Source organism: Phalangium opilio, unplaced genomic scaffold, assembly GCF_054372755.1.
Source record: "Phalangium opilio isolate 3A_F unplaced genomic scaffold, DU_Popi_V2 ptg000017l_1, whole genome shotgun sequence".
Classification (NCBI taxonomy): Eukaryota; Metazoa; Arthropoda; class Arachnida; order Opiliones; family Phalangiidae; genus Phalangium; species Phalangium opilio.
Window position 1 is genome coordinate 8,968,185 of NW_028324151.1, and position 20,559 is coordinate 8,988,743.

General features: G+C 35.3%; 1 protein-coding gene and 1 long non-coding RNA gene across 8 annotated transcripts; one reads left to right on the forward strand and one right to left on the reverse strand.

Moving 5' to 3' along the window:
- The first annotated feature begins 40 nt into the window (after positions 1–40).
- Positions 41–20,244, forward strand: LOC149702956 (uncharacterized). 7 transcript variants are annotated; one of them, XR_016381902.1, is made up of 5 exons: positions 102–175; positions 4,267–4,355; positions 5,197–17,316; positions 17,390–18,065; positions 18,167–20,244. It is a non-coding gene; the product is annotated as an uncharacterized LOC149702956 (long non-coding RNA). The 7 variants fall into 7 exon arrangements; XR_016381904.1 differs by having other exon boundaries at positions 17,390–17,852; positions 17,939–20,244; XR_016381906.1 differs by having other exon boundaries at positions 5,197–16,636; positions 16,843–17,316; positions 17,390–20,244.
- LOC149702957 (prominin-1-A-like) lies at positions 2,420–18,430 on the reverse strand. Its single transcript, XM_089866869.1, has 23 exons — positions 18,295–18,430; positions 17,282–17,552; positions 16,211–16,331; positions 14,448–14,514; positions 14,290–14,376; positions 12,796–13,028; positions 12,644–12,730; positions 11,965–12,028; positions 11,229–11,314; positions 10,800–10,891; positions 9,533–9,824; positions 9,395–9,465; positions 8,833–8,920; positions 7,442–7,576; positions 7,231–7,383; positions 6,915–6,968; positions 5,684–5,746; positions 5,162–5,230; positions 4,414–4,503; positions 4,233–4,339; positions 4,123–4,170; positions 4,003–4,050; positions 2,420–2,799 (listed from the first exon to the last, which is right to left on the reverse strand). Exons 1-23 carry the CDS (start codon positions 18,428–18,430, stop codon positions 2,541–2,543), a joined length of 2,721 nt encoding a protein of 906 aa, XP_089722995.1. The 3' UTR covers positions 2,420–2,540.
- Positions 20,245–20,559: the final 315 nt, after the last annotated feature.

Here is a 20,559-nt window from a genome sequence, read left to right on the forward strand (position 1 = left end):
GAGCTACGATTATCAGATTTTTTTTGTTTTCGTTTTAATAGTTTTCAAATTATTGGGGTAGTTTTCCGTGAATTTAACATAGATATAAATTTCGGCCTGTACTCAATCTTGCCTACTTACAATTTTCGTCAATAAAAAACAGCGAAACTAAAAAGTATCTTTGAAGTTTAGGAATGTAAGTACGACAATTTACATTATTAAATTGTTTTATAAAATTAGGAAAAATTTGTGTTTCATGTATAAAATTATACAGCCATAATAGGGAGGCATTTTGTTTAAACGAAAAGTCAGGTAACATAAGAGAACACCGATTACAAGTATTATAGTCCAAAATAGAACTACTATTGGACGTTATTTTGTTCAAAAGAACAACGAATAGAAGTATTTTAGTTCAAAATAGAACTACTGTTGGACGTTATTTTGTTCAAAAGAACAGCGATTAGAAGTATTTTAGTCCAAAATAGAACTACTGTTGGACGTTATTTTGTTCAAAAGAACAGCGATAAGAAGTATTTTAGTCCAAAATAGAACTACTGTTGGACGTTATTTTGTTCAAAAGAACAGCGATTAGAAGTATTTTAGTCCAAAATAGAACTACTGTTGGACGTTATTTTGTTCAAAAGAACAGCGATTAGAAGTATTTTAGTCCAAAATAGAACTACTCCCTTACCGAAAATACCACCTCTAAAACACGTCTTACGTTGGGCCAAGAAGTTATATCTAGTATCTCAGAGAGAAAGTATAAATTCGCCAGATTTCCAGCTTTATCTCCAGTCCAAACGTAGGTCCGGAGTCAATCCCCGTCTCTAAATTACAACCAGCATCTCATTGGTTCTTGAAAACTCACGTCAGCGCGACGACGCGAGTGACGAAAACTACAGTCATATTTTCCGACTGAGGAGAGGCGAAATAGCCCGGCGCCCTCTTTTACGTCCCCCCTTGTATTTTGAAAGGGGGACTGGGACTATGGCGCGCGAATACAAAGGCATCTTATACCTTCTCTCTGAGATACTGATATAACTTCTTGGTTGGGCTGAAGGAATGTAGGACATAATCCCCCCTGGACATAATCCCCCGGACATAATCCCCCCATTTGAGAAGAAAAGGACATAATCCCCTCAGGTAGGAGACAAAATCCCCCGGACAATTTCCCCCCGAATGGATGCCGAAGACAAAATACCCCCAGCCCCAGGACAAATTCCCCCCAGCCCCGGGACAAATTCCCCCCAAACTGTGTTCTTCGGAAGAAAATAAATGTAAAAAATAATATTTTGGAAAAGGCGTACCATTGTTACAATATTTCCAAAATATTACGAACCTAACCCAACCCAACCCAACCTAACCTAACCTAACATAACCTAACCGGGAATTATGACCGGGGAATTTTGTCTAGAGCGTAGGGGGATTTTGACAAGAGAGTAGGGGGATTTTGTCTACAGAGTGGGGGGATTTTGTCTTGATAGTGGAGGGATTTTGTACTCTTAACTTGGATGGGGGGAAAATGACCGGGGGATTTTGTCTTGAGAGAGGGGGGATTTTGTACGTTTTTAAAAATGGGGGGATTATGACCGGGGGTCTTTGGTCTTGGGGGTATTTAGTCCGTATACCGGGCTGAAGACGTTTGTTAGAGGTTTTTTTTTCGGCAAGGGCTGTTGGACGTTATTTTGTTCAAAGGAACAGCGAATAGTTGCGTTTTAGTTCAAAATAGAACTATGGTTGGACGGAAATTTTTTCAAGAGAACAGGGATTAGAAGTATTTTAGTCGAAAATAGAACTACGGTTTTACTTGATTTTGTTGAAGAGAACAGCGATTAGGAGTATTTTAGTCCATAATTGAACTATGGTCGAATGTAATTTCGTTCTAGAGCACAGCGATTACACGTATTTTAGTCCAAAATAGAACTACGTTTGGACTTAATTTTGTTAAAATAACAACCGACGATTACAAGTATTATAGTCCAAAATAGTACTACGGTTGGTCCTAGTTTTGTAAAAGAACATAGATTGTAAATATTTCAGTCGAAAATAGAACTACAGTTGGATTTAATTTTGTTCAAGAGAACAATTAGAAGTATTCAAGTTTAAAATAGAGCTACAATTGGACGTGATTTTGTTCAACAGAACAGCGATTGAAGTACTTTAGCACAAAATAAAAATAGAACTAAAAGTACATTTCTATCTCTGAAATATTATTAATTAAAGATAAATTTATTTAAAATTGCTTAGTCTTATTTTATAAAAAAATTACTTTAATATAATATTTGTCTTTTAACATATAAATTTATTTATTTGCACGATGTTACTTAACGTTTATTTGTCGATATTAAACACATAATACTGACTAGTGCCTTCCTCGGTAACCTCCGTTGTCATGCCTGCACAATCGAGTAGAAAAATCATATTTCATGAAAAACCTTAATCAAATCGTCAAGTTTATATAAAATTTTAAAGCACAATTTCACAGTTAAACACCCATGGATTAAGCTCTATTATGTTTAAACAAATGTAGTTAAAAATAAATATAAATTATTTCGATTAATTTACGTGCTAGTTACAAGATACTGTCGATCGTCAAAGGAATGGGCATGACCAAATTTTTGTTGCAAAATATTTCTCAATCCATTATGATAATTATCTTTATCTAAACCGCTACATAAGCTACGAGACATGCCTTGAGTCATGCCATGCAAAAAGAAGCGACAAGGTAAAGTTATACGATTCGCGTTGAGAACACTGTCATGGGACGATACGCGTTGCAAAGCTTTAGTCGAAGAGAAAGCCAATGGTGCACAGAGAAAGCTATACGTAAAATGCAAAAACAAAAAAGAAGTGCTAGAATTTAGCCGATTTATTCAATTTAATGCAGTAAATTAACATATAATTAAACTTAGTTATATTTAGTGAAATGTTAGAAGAGCTTAAATGTCTTGGATTTTGCTTTATCGGGGTTTAAATCTAAAACTACTTCGATTATAGCTCAGAGTTCAAGAGTTGAATACGAATGATGCGAGCTTCTCCTAACTTAAAATTACATTGGTTTGATAATTTTACAATCAATTTCCCAAACAAATTGTATCCAAGTAAATTCCAATTAATAATTCCAACTTTGAGTATTTATATTTTAGTGGAAATGAAGCTTTTAATTAACAGAATGTCTCATATGCAAAGCATAGTTCGTTACTCCCAGTTGAATCTAAGGTAAGTATAATGATGACAGAAATATTGGAAGACAATATTTCAAGGTTTGTTTAAACCTCTCGTTCAAGTACAAAACTACATTTTCAACACAGTTTCACAGGGAAACTTGTCCATTTACATTTAGCCTATTGTGATTTATATAAAATCACAATCAGCACAAAACGTTTATTAGTGGTACCCTTCATTGCTATTGGTTTCCGAGTTCCAAAAGGAACGCTTAAAGAAAACATCAGCATGAATTTGAAGAAAACATTGAAGGTTATCGAAATAAGATATAATGCGATCGTCTTAATCATTCATGAACTACACTTGAAATTCTCATTAAACCTTGGTCAAGCACTTTTTAGATTTAAACCCAAACCGAGATTAAGCAAAGACACGGTACATTAAAAGTATATTAGTTATTTTTATAAATTAGAAAGATGCGTCTTGAATATAATAGCTGTAAAATCAAAAATAGACAAGGCTTAACTGAAAGCTAAGCCTTCTTGCTGCGAAAACATTCAAGGTTATAGAAATAAAAGATATAATATGATTTCCTTGGTCATTTATGAACTACTCTTGAAATTCTCATTAAGTCTTGGTCAAGGACATTTTAGAATTAAACCCCAGGCCGAGAAAAAACAAAGACACGGTACATTTAAAGTATACAAGTTGTTTTTATAAATTAGAAAGCTGTAGCTTGAATATAACAGCTGTAAAATCAAAAAACAGCCAATAAGCTAAGCCTACTTTCTGCGAAATATAGAAGCAGGACTGACACGTGTAACGAAACGGTGCTCAAATAATGAAAAATAAACGTACCCCCGTTCTTTCATGGGATAGCCGAGCTGCTCCCTTCCAGATGAAACGCTATTTAAATGCAAATTAATTATTAAATTATAATAGTTATAAATTAGGGCAGTGTTCAAATGTAATACATACAATTCTCTTCCATCGCTGTCATCGTAGCCTATGTAACTTAAGTCTTCCCTGATAAGTTATTAAAAACAAATTTAAATCACTGTTAGAAGTTATAAATAAATTTAACGAACTTTTTCTCACGGCCCATGCGGTAAAAATGTTTAGACAGCTTAATGGCAGCAACCAGAGCGAAAAATTCAAAAAACAAACACCAACCGAGACTGAACCAATATCCGTTCTGAGAAAAGTTACTTGTAAGTAAGAACGAACAAGCCTAACAAATTTGTTAAGCTTAAATTTAGAAGTACTCACAAAAGGATCCACTATATCATGGCAAATAACTTTTCTCGCTACATCAAAAGTATCCCATAAAATACCACATCTAGCGATCTTGGTATTAAACTGTTAAGTTAAAAAAAATTGTTATCCAAGTTCTTTTCAGTTATAAAGTTGTCTATTTTAAACTTTCCCATTTAGCGCAATAAGACCCTTAAGAATGCATTCACTAATTGCATTCGATCTAGATGCCAGTAAGTTCTCAACAATATTAGTACATATTGCAGCTTTAAAAAACATGATGGTCCTGAAAAGCCTGCCATAAATTAAGAGTATGTTCTTTTGGGGCGATTTTGAGTCGAAAATGTTCTATAAGATTCTGCGGTCCGGACCACTGTTTTCGAGTCATGATTTGAGTATTTTATGAAGGACTCCTTAAATATAATTAGGAAACTGAAAGATTTGTGCTAATTTAACACTCAAATCTTAGATGAAGTTAACTCGAAAACAGGCGTGGCCCGGACGGAAAAATTTCATAGAACATTTTCGACTCAAAATCGCCCAAAGAACATCCTCCTTAATTTATAGCAGAATTATCATCTGTATATCAAGCTAAAATAAACACATGCAAACTGAATTCTGACCTAGGGTTAATTTAGGTATATCTTTGCTTTTCAAGCTCAAAATCAATGCGCATGAGATGGTTTTAATGCATTTCATAAGAGCTCAAACTCAGATTAGTGGGAATGTAAATTGACTCTTAGTTGCATCACTTTATACTAACCCTATCACGAACTGTTTCGATGTATTTTTCACCAGGTTCCAAGGTATCGTTGACGTATTTGCTTACAGCCTATAAAATTATTCAATCAATGAAGTCACAAGTTTCTAAGCTTCAAATTTAGCATCGAGAACCCATACAAGACCCAAGAAGGTACGAAAATCATCTTAGATTTTCATGAGCTTACGCAATTTGGATCAAAGCACTACATCCCAATTGGCCATTCCATTAATTCCCGAAGAGAAGAAATGACGACAGGGGCGGGATGGCCGTTTTGGGTTATTTCCCTCGCGCTAAGAAGCACCGCTAGAGGCAGTTCGACTCGGCTAGCCTCACACGTGTAGCGAACTCTGGCTCCGTCTGGCACTGCCAGTTGTCGCGAGGGAAAGAACCTACGAGGCCCCCCCCCCCCTATGAATGGTTTCACAGCACGAAATTAATAGAATGGTCTCCTTAGATTTGAAAACTTTTCGGATCTTATATGGGACCTTGCTTGAATTTGTAATATGGATATGTTAAACTAGCCTCTTTAACCGAGTCTTGAAGATTTTTAGTAATTTCTTCAAAATTGACTTTTCCAATAGTTTCCTTCAATGAAATTCATTGTTATATAGGTACTTAAAAATTATGGTGAAATGCACCAACAACAAGTATTTTGAATTGTGAACTTAATATCTTACGAAAAATTTATTTTGTTTAACTGTTATTAAGCCTTCATTTGTAAAATTACGAACAAATCCCAAATTTCACGCAGCAAGTAGAAGCCCCCAAATTACAAAGTGGTAATTAAAACAAGAAAGTGTTAACTGCTGATTGACTGCAGCATTTCAGTCCAGAAAATTCATGGGCTAACTTGGATTACAAACTGAAAAACAATGGGTAACGTTGAGGTGCTTGCACAATTTACACCAGCATTATAATGTTTTTAACATATTATCACAAAATCTATCTATTAAAACAAACTTCACTGTAATCAATCCCATAATTTATAAAATAAATTTTTTTGCAGGTATAACGTTCACAATAAAAAAAACTTGTTGGAGCTTTTAAGTGCAACGTTAAAAAAATACAAGGAATACACAAAGCTATTAGGAATCATTGTGTTGTCATATCTTCCATATTAATTTCTATGCGGGTTTTGTGGGCCAACCTTGAGTAATATAAGTCAGGCGTCACAATTCCGACGTCGTTCTAACTGTGATTTCACTTCAGTTATAGCAGAAGTGAGATGAGACTAGAAGTTAAGGGCTCTAGCATTGGTAATAGATCCTGGCACTAGTGAACAAATTTGAGGATTTTATGCCGCTTCAATCGCGCCTACACTAGAGAGAAAAAAATTGGTCGAGTTCCAAAAACATTTCCTACCCCCTTCCCCTCAACCTAAAGCCGCGGAAGACGTACGCCTGTGCTTGAATCTAGTTCGGCCGTCTACCGCCACGAATTTGGAGAGAAAATTCAGAAACCGCTACTAGAGGGCCAACCGTTCTTGTGTTATCAAGAATATTCACTTTCGCCAAGTGAAGAATTTGGTTAGCTCAGTACTTCTAGTCTCATCTCACTTCTGGTTATAGTAACACTAGTTCTTAGGCGAGCGCAAGGTGCAACAGACGACGAGATGGATTATTCGAGAGATAAAATTTCCGCCTAGATACGTTGAGAAAATGGCTACACAACGATTCCTATTAGCTCTGTATTTATTCCTGGAAATTCTAATTTAATAAACATAAAACTATGCTTTATGTGAACGCTTATTTACTTTCATTGATGTTAAGGACGTTATAATTTCTTCTGAAGAGATGAAGCCTTGCCTCTGTTTTAATAATATAATTATATTTTATTACACCTATGCTAAAATTAAAAAAAATATCATTAGGGGCTGTTCACAAATTACGTAACGTGGACGGGTAAGGAGGGGGTTTCATTAAGCTTTATTAATTGTTACCGGCGAGTGGGGAAGGTCATAGGAAATCTCTAAGCATTATTTAAGATAGTATTTTTGACTTTTCAATGGCATAGAGAAAGCTCGTATTTTGTGAACAGCGGCACAGCCCCTTAAACATTCAATAACTTGCCCATGGTGAGTTGGCTAATTCTTCGTTGTATTTCGTCAACTCCTTTTGAAGGTTTTCGAATTCAGTTTTAAATTCATTCGTCTGACTAAAAACTTCGTCAATGATGACACCAGCTTTCTCATAATTATCATAAAAGGTTTCGATACCTTTAAACTAAATAAAAAATCCATTGGCTTTCGAAAATTAATTAAGTTTAAATTTCACAACTCACATCGTCATTATCCTTAATCCTTGCGACGTTAGCCAAATTAACCCGATAAAGAATGTTAAGGTTGCCTTTAAACTCGTCCAGAAAAGCTGAATAATCGAAAACTTTGATATCTAATTTCGAAATATCAGTTCGCTTCTGTAAATTTAAAAGCCGAATTTTAAATTTATATAAATTTATTTAAGATCTAGTAAGAAATTAGAAGGTTTAGAATTCATTGGTATTCAACCCATAAAAATGGACCCTTTATACCTTATGATACTATTCCATTTAGCCTTGATGAAACAAGTTTATGTTCGGGACATAAAGAGATGTTCAGTACAATGCGCTGTGTAAGGGCAAGAAGCGATATCTAGTTTACTAGGGAGAAGATATATAAGATGCCTAAGTATTCGCGCGCCATAGTCCCAGTCCCCCTTTCAAAACACAAGGAGGCCGGGCTATTTCGCCTCTCCTCAGTCGGAAAAAAGAACTAATGAGATATGCTGGTTGTAATTTATAGGCGGGGACAAACTCCGGACCTACGTTTGGGCTGGAGATAAAGCTAGAAATGTGGCGAATTTATACCTTCGCCCTAGCAAACTAGATGTCGCTTCTTGGTAAGGGCGTATCACGATCTATACAGGGCGTTTCTGATAAGTTGTCTGACGGGATGGGCAGGCTGAATGCCTTACTCCACATGCGTGCCAATTTCCATGTTTACATGGCCAATGTTCGGGGTCCGTACCTCCGAAACTGAATGTTTTAGACCACACATTCTTTGACACTTCTCACTCAAGCGCAAGTAGTCCACTTAGCCTTGCGAAACCGTATCGTTACCGTTTTAAGTTCGTAAATTATCCGAAAGAGGGCGCCCATTACCTAAGTCCGAAAGCATAGTTTAAGAAACGTTATCAGATGGTGTTCTGTTCGTATTTGGATATGTGACGTTACGTTAACGATACGGTTTCACAAGGCTTAGTGGACTACTTGCTTCAGTCTGACCAAAAGAACACTCCCTTTAATTTATGGCAGACTTATGCGAAACACCCTGTAGGCCTAGTGGCATTATTTTCGGGAGTATGTTTTGGGCCATGTCACGTGACTATCAAGTGAAAGATTCAGCGGAAATGCCGATGCCCATTCCCAATGCACAGTTAACGCTGAGAAATTCACGCATGCTCAAAAGAGGTCCATTTGATAAAAGAAAAACTTGGTAGGCTCCACCCATACATAATGGAGAGTACATCCTTTTAAAATCACACTCCCGGGGTCTAGAATCTCTACGTCCGAGGACGTCGTCCGTTTGTATTACGAGATAGCGTTAACCTCTTTTAAGGAAGAGTTACCAGGGTCAGATAATAAGGGTCAAGGATCTATATTCATGAACGCAATTATCATCTAGAGTATTATACCGCCAAGTTCAGCAATTTGTCCAATTCTTTATCGACATCTTTATTTAGCTTTAAGGCTTGAACGATGGTTTTATCGTCCTTGCAATTTCTAAAGCAAAGAAAATCAAGATACAGTTAGATCGAAACGTGGCTGGCTTGTGAAACGAGTGCAAAGAGAAAAATTCCAAAAAACCTAAATTTGATTCTGCCAAAAACTATGCGCGTTTATCTATTAATGTCCAGTTCTAAAAGCGTAAATTCATAAGATATGTTCCATAAGTTTGTAACTGGTTACTGAGAGCTTGTAATGAAGTGACGTAGGTGAAACGTCATAGATTCTCGTGTGAAGCGACGCCTGGTGAGGGGCTGTCAAAGGCTTAGTACAGACTGAATAGGTAGATGGACTACAAAACCGAGTGTAGTCAATTCTCGCGTTGTTCTCAAACTAGCTCTCAGTAAGTCTCTAGCATTAGGAATTCTAGGTAGGGTCATACTTATGCAACATATCTTATAAACTTATTATTGATTTACTAAATTACTCTTCACATAGCTACACCGAAGATTCAAACAGATACTAACTTACCTCAAAACTTCACTGGGTTTGGTACCCTTCAAAATGGTGTCATTGGCTTTTTCCGTGAGAAACCCGTAAACCTAAAAAACAAAGAATTAAAACCTTTGTGTGTAGAAAACCTTTAGACAAAATTTTTACGGAACTCACTTGGTCTAACGACGTGAATTTATCATCAAGCAAAGGTTGACAAACGTAAACTTGAACGTGTCCTCCAACTTGGAAAAAAGCAGCCAAATAAAGCATGGTCAGGCCAGAGAAAACGAAAAAGGTGTAAGCTCCAAGCATTAGTAGACCACCCCCACAATTAGAGAGACATCCTCTACGACTAGGTTTCGTGTAATGATCATCCCCGTGTCCAAGAATACCACAAATGAGGCCCAAGAACCAGAGAAGCGTCGGGATGAAAATCAACAATAACATCAATTTAAGAACCAATTGTCTAAAAAAAGATTATGAAGGAATGCATTGTTAAGAAAGTAAATTTTTCGGAAATATTCTAATTGTCTTAAATTTAAAGTGTAGTTTATTGTCATAAATTTAAGTGTTAGTAAACATAATTTTTGAGGAAGGCTAATTAGTAATTATTGGATTTTTCGAATTTATAACCATTTATAAAGAATGCGCGCGAGGAAGTTTGTTTTCACGCTATAGGATAGGCAACTCCCTATCTCGAACGACAGCTTATTCTGTATATACTCTGTTACAACATCGGTTGTCAGCACGCGCAAAGCTAGGTCTCCATGTAATCTAGCTTTGTGCGTGCTGACAAGAGACAAATTTCAGGATTTTCAGGATTTAAAATATCCTTAAGTTTTTAGCTCGAGTGCACGGACCTCTAGGCTTTAGTTTCAAATACGTGTAGTAGGCTGTAGGCAATTTCACACGTATTTGAAACTACAGAATGGAGAAGGTGTATCTCCCCACATATTTTCCCTGAATATGTTACTTTCATTGCTCTTTAGTGATAAGCTACTGCCATTAAAGCAGGGTTAAAAAAAACCCGGTTTTTTAAAAGCCCAGCCCACCGGTTTTTATTGGGTACTTGGGTTTTTATCTTTAGCAGTTGTGTGCATGGTAGAAATTGTCATTCAAAAGTAACTGCTTAATAATAAAAGTCTTAAAATGTTTCATAAAAAATAATATTAAATGGTACTTTGGAAGTTGAAACAACAAATATCTTTAAAATGAAACTATTATAGCATTCAAATTCATCATAATAGAAGGTCTTAGTGATGGGTTTTATTAAGTGGGTTTTTATGGTGGGTGAAACCCAATAAAACCCGCCGGTTTTTTTTTAAATTTAACTCTGCATTAATATAACGCGCCCTTCCCACCACCAACCACACCTAGCTAATACTAAAACCTTGATTTGCGTAACTTGTAATAGTATAACTACCGTTTTAAGTCAACTTACACTAGACTACTTAGATTATTAATTGAAACGGTCTTGTCGTCATCGAAGTTTTTCTTGATGACACTTTCGGTGTCTTTGTAAAGAGTATCTAACTAAAGAATGCAATGATGTAATTAGTAAAGGTTGAGTGTTGCTGTTTATACTCTTCATTAATACCATAAGTTTGTAAGATATGTCCCATAAGTATGACACTACCTATACAAGTTCGTAATGCTAGAGACTTACAGCTCGAGCTAGTTCGAGAACGACGGAAGCGAGAATTGACTACACTCGGTTAGTTTTGCAGCCCATCTTCCTATTTATTCTGTACTAAGCCTTTGGAAGCGCCTCGCCAGACTGAGAATCTATGACGTTTCACCTACAAGCTCTCAGTAACCAGTGGCAAACTTATGGAACATATCATATAAACTTATGAAAATTAATACTTACGTCTTTCTTAGTTTTTTCAAAGGAATTCAAAATTTCATTGCTACCGCCAACACTATTTTTGATTCTTTGTAATTCACCTTCAATATCTGCAATACAATTAAGTTTTAATACCCACGTTTGGTGTTAATGTGTAAGATGAGAGCTAAATTAGTTCTAAAACGGCATTATGTAATCTGAAAGTGTTCGCATCAAGGGTTTCTTTAAAGTTTGAGCAGAAGTAGGATAAGGGACTAGAAGTAAAGAGCTCTAGCATTGGTAATAGATCCTGGCACTAGTGAACAAATTTGAGGATTTTATGCCGCGTCCATCGCGCCTACACTAGAGAGAAAAAAATTGGTCGAGTTCCAAAAATTTTTCCTACCCCCTTCCCCTCAACCAAAAGTCGCGGTACACGGACGCGGCTACTTGGATCTAGTTCGGCCGTCTACCGCCGCCAGTCTCTCAAGTTTAGAAGGGAAAATTCAGAAACCGCTACCAGAGGGCCAACTGTTGGTGTGTTATCAAGAATATTCACTTTCGCCAAGTGAAGAATTTGGTTAGCTCGATATTTCTAGTCCCTTATCCTACTTCTGGTTTGAGTAAAAAGACCAAAATAATAGCATAATCTTCACAAAATTGTTAATTTCCTATTTTAAGAATTAAGCAATCTCATTTAGTTCTTATTGTGCTCTGTTTAAAATTGTGTGGTAACAAAAAAGAAACGAGACTTAAAATTGGAAAAATTTATTGTTATTACCTTCTCGAATATCTTTCGATTTATCCTCAATATTTTGCGGTATTAATTCGACATTGTTGGTTAACTGTAATTGAAGAAGTTATTTAAAATGATTTGAACGTAAGTTGGTTAAACGTTTGGTTGCAGTGAAAATGTTTTGGCCGTTTTTAACATAGACTTAGTTGGCGAAAAAGGTTTTGTTGCTTTACAAGATTTTCGCTAAGTTTCGTCTAAAACTTTAACTTCACTTATAGAAAATTTGGTAAAAAGTTCTTCACAATGAATTTTTAGGGAAACTAAGGTATTTTTTTTTCTAGTTTAATCGGGTGTCCAGGGACCTATATTTCAATGATTCGCGATTTTTAATGTATAGAGGGGTGGTACGTGGTTATCCCCTATGCCACAGCTAAAAGACAGCGCCCAATACCATTACCATTAACCTCAGAAAATTTTGATAGCAAGGCGAAACCGGCTAAAACCGCGGAGGAAAACTCCTTTAACAAGTGAGGAAAGAATTTGCAAACTCTACGCGGAAGGGTTCGTTAAGTTCCCAAGTTTATTAAATTATTATTCGATACTACAGTCCGGGTTCAAACCCAGAACGCTCATGCTGCGAAGCGAAAGCGCTAACTAACTACTTTGCCACCTCACCTTCGAGGTGTCGTTAATTATATTATAGACTAGTAAATGGAAAATTTACCTGTTGATTTCGAATTAACATTTCCCTAACAACTTTAATAAGTTCGACAACTTCGCTTTGATCTTTATTGATATCAATAGTAAAATTCTATAAGAGAAAATAAAGCTTCATATTACTTGAAGTACTTTCGAAACCGGGATGAATGGCGTTACCGTTATGAGTTCATTCGAAGGAAAAGTGATATTTAGATCTATCGCCTCCATTTTGGTGCAAACATGGGAGCAATTTGGGTCATCCTTGCATATATCTTTGAAGCATTTACTTTTTAAGTCGTCAAAATTACTCTGAAGGTTGTTACTTTGAATAGAGAGATCTGAATTTGAAACTCTCATATTGTTTAAATTGTTTTTCAACTCGTTAAAATTATTCACCGTAGACTCGGTCGCTATAAAATATGATATCATAGAGTTATAAACCAAATTAAGCCTTTGATAAATATAGGTTCTACACTTGTAAATCATAAAAACTACGGTTTAGTTAATCTTCGACGACATTCTTAAGGAAACTAATGAAACTATACAATAATGCTTCGCATGCACCATGGACCCTTGAACTAATATAAGCATAAGTTGCTAAGATCTGTTGCATTATAAGTATGACACATCATATACTTCGTAATGCTAGAGACTCGCTGAGAGCTTTTTTGAGAACGAAAAGCGAGAATTGACTATACTCTGTTAGTTTTTCAGTCCATCATCCTATTTAGTCTGTTCTAAACCTTTGACAGCGCCTCAACAGGCGTCGCTTTACGAGAATCTTGTGACGTTTCACCTACGTAACTTCATGACAAGCTCTCAGTAACCAGTGACTATCTTATGGAACATATCTTATGAACTTATGATATAAGCTAACGCTTAGAACTATTATTAGTTCAAGTTGGATCAAACATCAGTCGAGAGCAAGACATAACTTCAAACACGCAGTCGAATTAATTACCCGTTTCATTTTCGATTTTCAAAGAACAAAACTAGCTTACTGAAACCATAAGTTTATCATGCCTCTAAGTAGAGATATGGCTGCTACTTCTATGGCAATAGTGTTTGTCTGGCTCCCTATAATGAAACCCTATACTCTCTCCGTATCATTTATGACCTCAACTTCAATACAAAATTGTACTGCCTAGGCTAGCGTTTCTTTTATCCCTTTTAGAATATTTCAGGACTGAAACCGCCTCTATCTCGCGAGAGAAAGAGAGAGAGAGAGAGAGAGAGAGAGAGAGAGAGAGGGGGGGATTTGGGGTTGCTTAAGTAAAATTTGTTCCCCCCCCCCCAGTGCCTGCCTATACGAAACGTAAAAATCTCCTTTATTCCATTGGGTGTTTTTTTTTCACGTGACCCATTTAGTAATCGTCTTGACAGTTTGGTGCCTGCACCGCGACAAGAATTCCAAAAATTTCTCCCTTCGGATCTTAGCGCTATACGAGTTCTGACGTCACAGTAGCCTGCGGAAGATGCCCAGTCGTAACCCATATTTGTGTACTTAGAGGCATGATAAACTTATGCTGAAACTAATTATCAACTCTTTAAAACTATTAAACCTTCTAACACTCTAAAACTCAAACCTACTATCTCTTTATTTAAGAAAGTATCCGTCAGCTAATTAAAATTACGAAGAGATTGACTATTTTCAAAAATATGTTAATTTACCGTTTTTAAATGAGTTAATTTCTTGTAAAACAGATAGGTGTTCCTTGAAAACTGTAACTAGTGGCTTTCCATCATCTTCCTTTATAGCTAGAAACAAAAAAAAACGGATAAATAAGGCCCGACTAAGACTATAAATTGGTTTGAAATTTATTCATTACCATTCATCCGTTTACTAGTTTCATCGATTGTTATGGTCACTCCATCCTTCATTAAACAACTAATGTCCTAAATGTCAAAGAGAACTATCCATTATTTTACATTTAAATCATATAAAGTTTGACTTGTTTGAACACTTAATATTAATGCAACAAATGGCTTTCATCATTAATCTACAAGAACTAGTCTATTTTTTATTCACAGTTAATTCATTTGTGCCTAAATTTTTTTAACTTTCAAATAATTGGTTCATTATGGCCTAATACGTTCGATTAACTTAAATATTCTAAAAATAATCCTTGCCGAACTTTAAACCATTTTAAAACACTTCATACTGTATCTATATAAATCAAAGTCCTGACTGATTGACTGACATAATCAACGCCCAACTCAAACCGCTTGCCCTAGAAGGCTGAAAATTTGCAGGAACGTTACTCATAAGTAGTAGCCGCGTACTATGAAAAATTTTATCAAACCGCCGCCATCTTAAAAAATGGCGCCCAGAAATGTAAAAAATCTTCTCTATGCAACAAAGTCCGCGCGTTTCAACCGATTTCGCAAATATTTAGTACACTGGTTTCCTTTAGTCTATAGACAGACTGAATGGTGTTTTGGGTTCGATTTGTTGCCATCTTTTTAAATGGCGGCCAAAAACCTAAAAACCCTTCTTTATGGAATAATGTCCGCGTGAAAAGAAATAAAAAATGTCCCGAAGGGCTGACGGGCGACGCCGAGTGCCTTCGCTCCTAGGGTGCTACAAAATATAAGTCATTAGTAAAACCTACCCATTATTTATATAATTTTGATGGAAGTTCTTGAGCGACGCCGCGGTGTAACAGCTAGTGATAACATAATTTCCTTAAGTTTTTTCAGCTTTGAAAATTATTTTAAAACAATTCCGTTAATTTAATATATTTTTCAAAGTTTCAAAAGATGACTTTCTAAGCCAAACTCTAATTTTAAACAACTAAAGCTATTTTAATAAGAATAAGAATATTTTTTAATATCGTGTAATCAATGAGAAGTTTGCTACGTTTAACCTTTCCTAGGGAAAAAGGCGCACTCGCTTTTTAACAAATCGAGTAAGGTGACGCTTCTAATTGGTTACACAATATTAATATTTTTATTAATAGCTGCCTACTCTTCACCTTCGCCCTCATTATATTAATACATCTTTAAGTTCAGATACTGGATATTAAAAACAAAAATTGTCTTTATAGTGTTTTGTCATCTCAAAGGGTGAATATGGGTGGCGAGGTTCTATAACTTTATCCACTGTACCTAGCGTAGAGATGTGAAATTACCCAAATTTTTAAAAACGGTAAATTACCGATTGAAATTTTGGGAAAACAAAAATTACCGCTCAGTTGGTAATTTTTGGTATTTTATATTTTCCCGTGCTTACGAATCCGTTACTTTAAACAAAGTTTAATTGTGAGCACTATCTGACTGCTTTACACGTATTTGTGGCTTTTGCTACCAAGACGGCAGCCGTGGCCTTTCTAATCTGATCTCTAACTAAAGGTTATTAAAAGTCTAATTTCTAGCGCAACTTTGTAAGTACTGACTAGCGAGAATAGTGCCTGGTGAGTAATTTTGGAAGTAAACAGAAAAATAATTTATCATTTAACTTGAACTTTTAATGCGCAATAAATATGTTTGGTGATATACTGGTAAATTACCATTGTAAAAATTTACGGACGGTAAATTACCGACTCGCGTCTCTAACCTAGCGGCATTTATAAATACAGAATCTTCACAATACCTGTAGTGTACTTGTAGTAAATGTCCTGGCGTTGCTAAGCACGTTTAGAACCGTAGTTTTGCTGATTTCCACAGATTTCTGACCCTTATCAGTCGTGAGTATTGAACAAGCCAGACCCACGCTAAACAAATATTAAACATTATTTAGTAAAGTACGCAATGGATACATATGTGTGGCATAGTAAAGAAAACTTAATTGCTGTAATAACACGTTAAAGGTTGCGCTTCGCTATAATGTTTATTTGAAGGAAAGATTTAGGCAGGGATTTTGCTAGGTGTGGTTATGTTGCGATAGTGTTGTGTGTGTGTTTGTTTGTGGCCAGGGGTACACGAAAAACCAGCGTGGATAGAACCGAAAGGCAACATCTTCTATCACCTTGGATCTCGTAATATGAATGAATTGCGACAAAAATACACTAGCGCTATGGTAAGAGTTTGCAGTAGTTTTCCTGACTTCGAAAAGACCTTAACCAAGTTTGTCGGGAGCTTGAAAGTATTGGGAAAGATCCGAAAGAAACAACATTGGCATCGTCGACGAATTCACCCGGTTATATTGCAGCAACCTTAAAATTTGGGTTTAAGTTGATGGACAGCTGTTGTTGAATGTGTTTATAATCGAAATATTTTTTCTAGGCTCCGGTTTTTTAAGTTAGCGTGAGAGATAGGGCAGAAGACCACAGTAGAGAGAATGAGATTCATTTTCAGACGGAAGAGCACTGGGTTTTCTGTTATTTATTGCACGTGGCGCAATAGTCCTCGTTTTTAAGACTAATTATATGTTAATTATTTTGTAATAAGAGATTTTTTTCAATATTTTTCCTTCTATACTTAGAGAAATGTCGTTCTATTAAGATACAATGTTATGTCACCTGAAGTTTTCCATGAAGTTTTAGGCTAACATTTACCATTAAATTTACCGAAATGACATCATTTTGTCTTTCATTGCTCTATTTCGTTATTTCTCTAACTTACACCATTACACCACAAACGAAGTGCGCCAACCGACACGAAAACCATTACTAACTAAATAGTTACGTCTTCTCCTAGCAAAATGTGAAACTTGATAACTCACCTGATACAGACAAGACAGATGAACAACCATGCAATGTAAGTTTGTCTTCGGCAACGAACGTTTTTAGCTGGTCTCTGATAATTGCCACCACCGCATTTTCCGCAACAGCATCGGCAAGAACAAACGCACAAACACGATAACATCATGAAGATGATGAAAATAAGGGCAAAGATCAAACAGGCCAAGAATCCGCTTTCCGCTTTCAATAGCTCCACAATTTCATCGGTTGAATCGAGGCTCTGGTCACCATTTATGAATTTCCTCACCAACGCTAAAAATAGAAAAATAAATGCGTTTTTGATTTGGTTTCGTTAATTTGGGGAAGACATCGAAATTTCCATGGAAAAACCGGTTTCTTAACGCGGCTTTATGACGTTTCCCAAACCACTCGTAGGGATTTTAACAACGTAAAACGTTGGATCTAAAGATTCAAGCAACGTTAACTTTCGCACTCCTATATCGTAAGTTTATAAAATATGTTCCATAAGTTTATCACTGGTTACTGAGAGCTTGTCATGAAGTGACGTATAGGTGAAACGTCATAGATTGTCTCGCTTGTCGTTTTCGAACTGTAAGTCTCTAGCATTACGAAGTATAGGTATTGTCATACTTATGGAACATATCTTATAAACTTATGTTATGTCTAAACGCAATCAGTAGAGTTTATGGCGCTCGTCTTTGGATTCAGTTCTGAGAAGTAGAAGTAAATAAGCCTAACACGCATGCGCTGCCAATGAGATAGAGCGCTGCACGTGGAATTTTCTCCACGATTGATACTTAAAAGGTAATCTCAAATTTACGTTTATTACTAAAGCAAATAAAGTACGAGTTCCCATGTAAGTGTGAACATAGCTATATAGTACACCGGTTCGCTATACCCCATAGACCTTTTTTATGGCATTTGGGGTTCAACTTCCCGGCATTTTTTAAAATAACGATGCGAAAACCCAAATGTACCGACGGTCAAACGGCCGTGTCCCCTTGAAGCTTGACTTAAGAGAAAGACAACTTACGGAAAGGTGCTTCGTTCATGACGACATGTACGAAACCACGCATCATGTCGAGCCATCCCACAAGTAGTTTGTTCTCTTCACCACTTACTACTTTGTAATAGCTAGTGTTGCTACCCGGACACAAATCATCGTCCATCTTGATCACGTCTCCGCAGTTTATTTGGTTTTAGATCGGTTTTCCGCTACCTCTTTTGTTCGAACTCCGATTATCTAAAGTTGGCTGATAAAATTTGATAGATTTAGTTTCACACTCACACAAAAACCCTTTAGAAAGTAAGAAAAGCTGAGGTGTAATAATACGTAATGATAAAACTCCTAAGAAAGAAAGTAGTCCTTATAAAATATGCTTGAACTGTAATAAAGCTTTGATAATTTGCTAAATAGTCCCAACCGAAGCTGATCGACTTCACTCTATATTTGAAGTGTTAACCCAACAAAGGATAGAACTTTGAATAATTAAATCTAATGCCACGTTTGTATCAAGGTTAAAAAGAAAGATTAAGGTTATATGGACTTTGAAACTATTTACAAAAAAATGAAGAATAAACTTTCTCTTCAAAAGAAAAAAAATTGCTAAAAAACTTAAAGCCTACTAGACCTACCTTAGGTATTATGTAAATATTTTTATGCAAATTATGTTTAAACTGTCGAACGTCCGCTTATTTTAAATTAATCGACCCTTTTCAATAATCGGGGGGGGGGGTAAAATTAAATCTGGTGTTTGACCAATTTGTTTTCTTGAAATGGAACATTTATTGGTATGTGGGCAACAAAGACGTTAGATATGGCTTCAAATAAATTAAGGGACTTTGGTGCAGGACTGGTAACTATGAAGCCAGGTCTAATGTCTTTGGATCAACATACCAGATGTTCCGTCTTGACCCTATGTCAAGCAGACCGTTTGAATTTAATAAAAAAAATTAGAGACTCATTAAATATACTAGATGTAAAATTTTAAAAGGCAAAAATTCACAAAAAAAAATACTGAAAGTAAACATTTTCCAAAACTGATCTTGCACTAAAACTTGTCAAATATGCTGAATAAAATTGAGCAATTAAAAGCGACTAAAACTACTAAAGCTAATAAAAAATTGAAGTTAATAAAAATACTAGAGGTAAAGTGTTAAAAAGGTAAAGATTTCAAAAAAAAACTAAAACTAAACATTTTCCAAAACTGATATCTTGCACTAAAACTTTTCAAAAATTGCTAAATAAAATTGAGCAATTAAAAGGGACTAAAACTACTAAAGCTAATAATAAAATTCAAATTAATAAAAAATACTAGAGGTGAAGTTTTAAAAAGGTAAACATTTAAAAAAAAAACTAAAACTTAAACATTTTCAAGACGAAAAATTTAAATACTAAAACTAAACGTTTTCAAAAACTATTCTTATACTGAGAGTTGTCAAAAATTACTGACTAAAAATAAGCAGTTAAAAGCAACTAAAAATACTAAAACAATACAAAATTAAAAAATATTAATCATTGAAAAATCCGAAAAAAAAACAAAAAAACAATGTAACTAAAACTTAAAAAAAGAGCAAAAGTTAGTGTATATGAATCCAATATTTAAAACAAACGAACGTTTCTGTTAAAGAAGAGATTTAATTTCAATAACCAACTGTTTATATTCACAAGGGTGTATATTAGAAACTAAACTCTAAAACTACCGTGAAACCGTCTTAGTAGGTTACCTTATCACATAATAGAACTTTCTAGAAGTCATTTCACATCTTTATATTCCCTTTAACCTAAATATTATACTTCCAATATATATAAATTAATATTTATTTCAAATTACGGCATTTGGAAATCTAAAAAAAAACGAAAGTTTCTAAACTTACCTTTTAATTTAACAGATTGCTTTAATTAGACGTTCTAAACGATACGATGTCTCATTGTTGTATGATAAAAACCTCCCTTAATTAAAGTACGGATGTTAAAACGCCACAGTAGGCATGCAGTCACTCAAAAATTGCACTCAAAACGGTAAAACCCTTATCGAATTTTCGTTCCGTTATCAAAAATTACAGATAAGGCTTATCGACGATTTCGGTTGGCGAAATACGAAAATCCAATTTTACCTTTTCACTAACCGCGTTAAATTTAATAAACACACTTCAAAATAAACTACTACACTTCTGTTTTATTTTGAATAATTTCCATATCAATTAAATTCTTAGAATTAAAATTGATCCGGTTAACTACAAGCGAAAGTGGATTAAATTAAATTAAATTAAATTAAATTGTTATACTAATGCCATT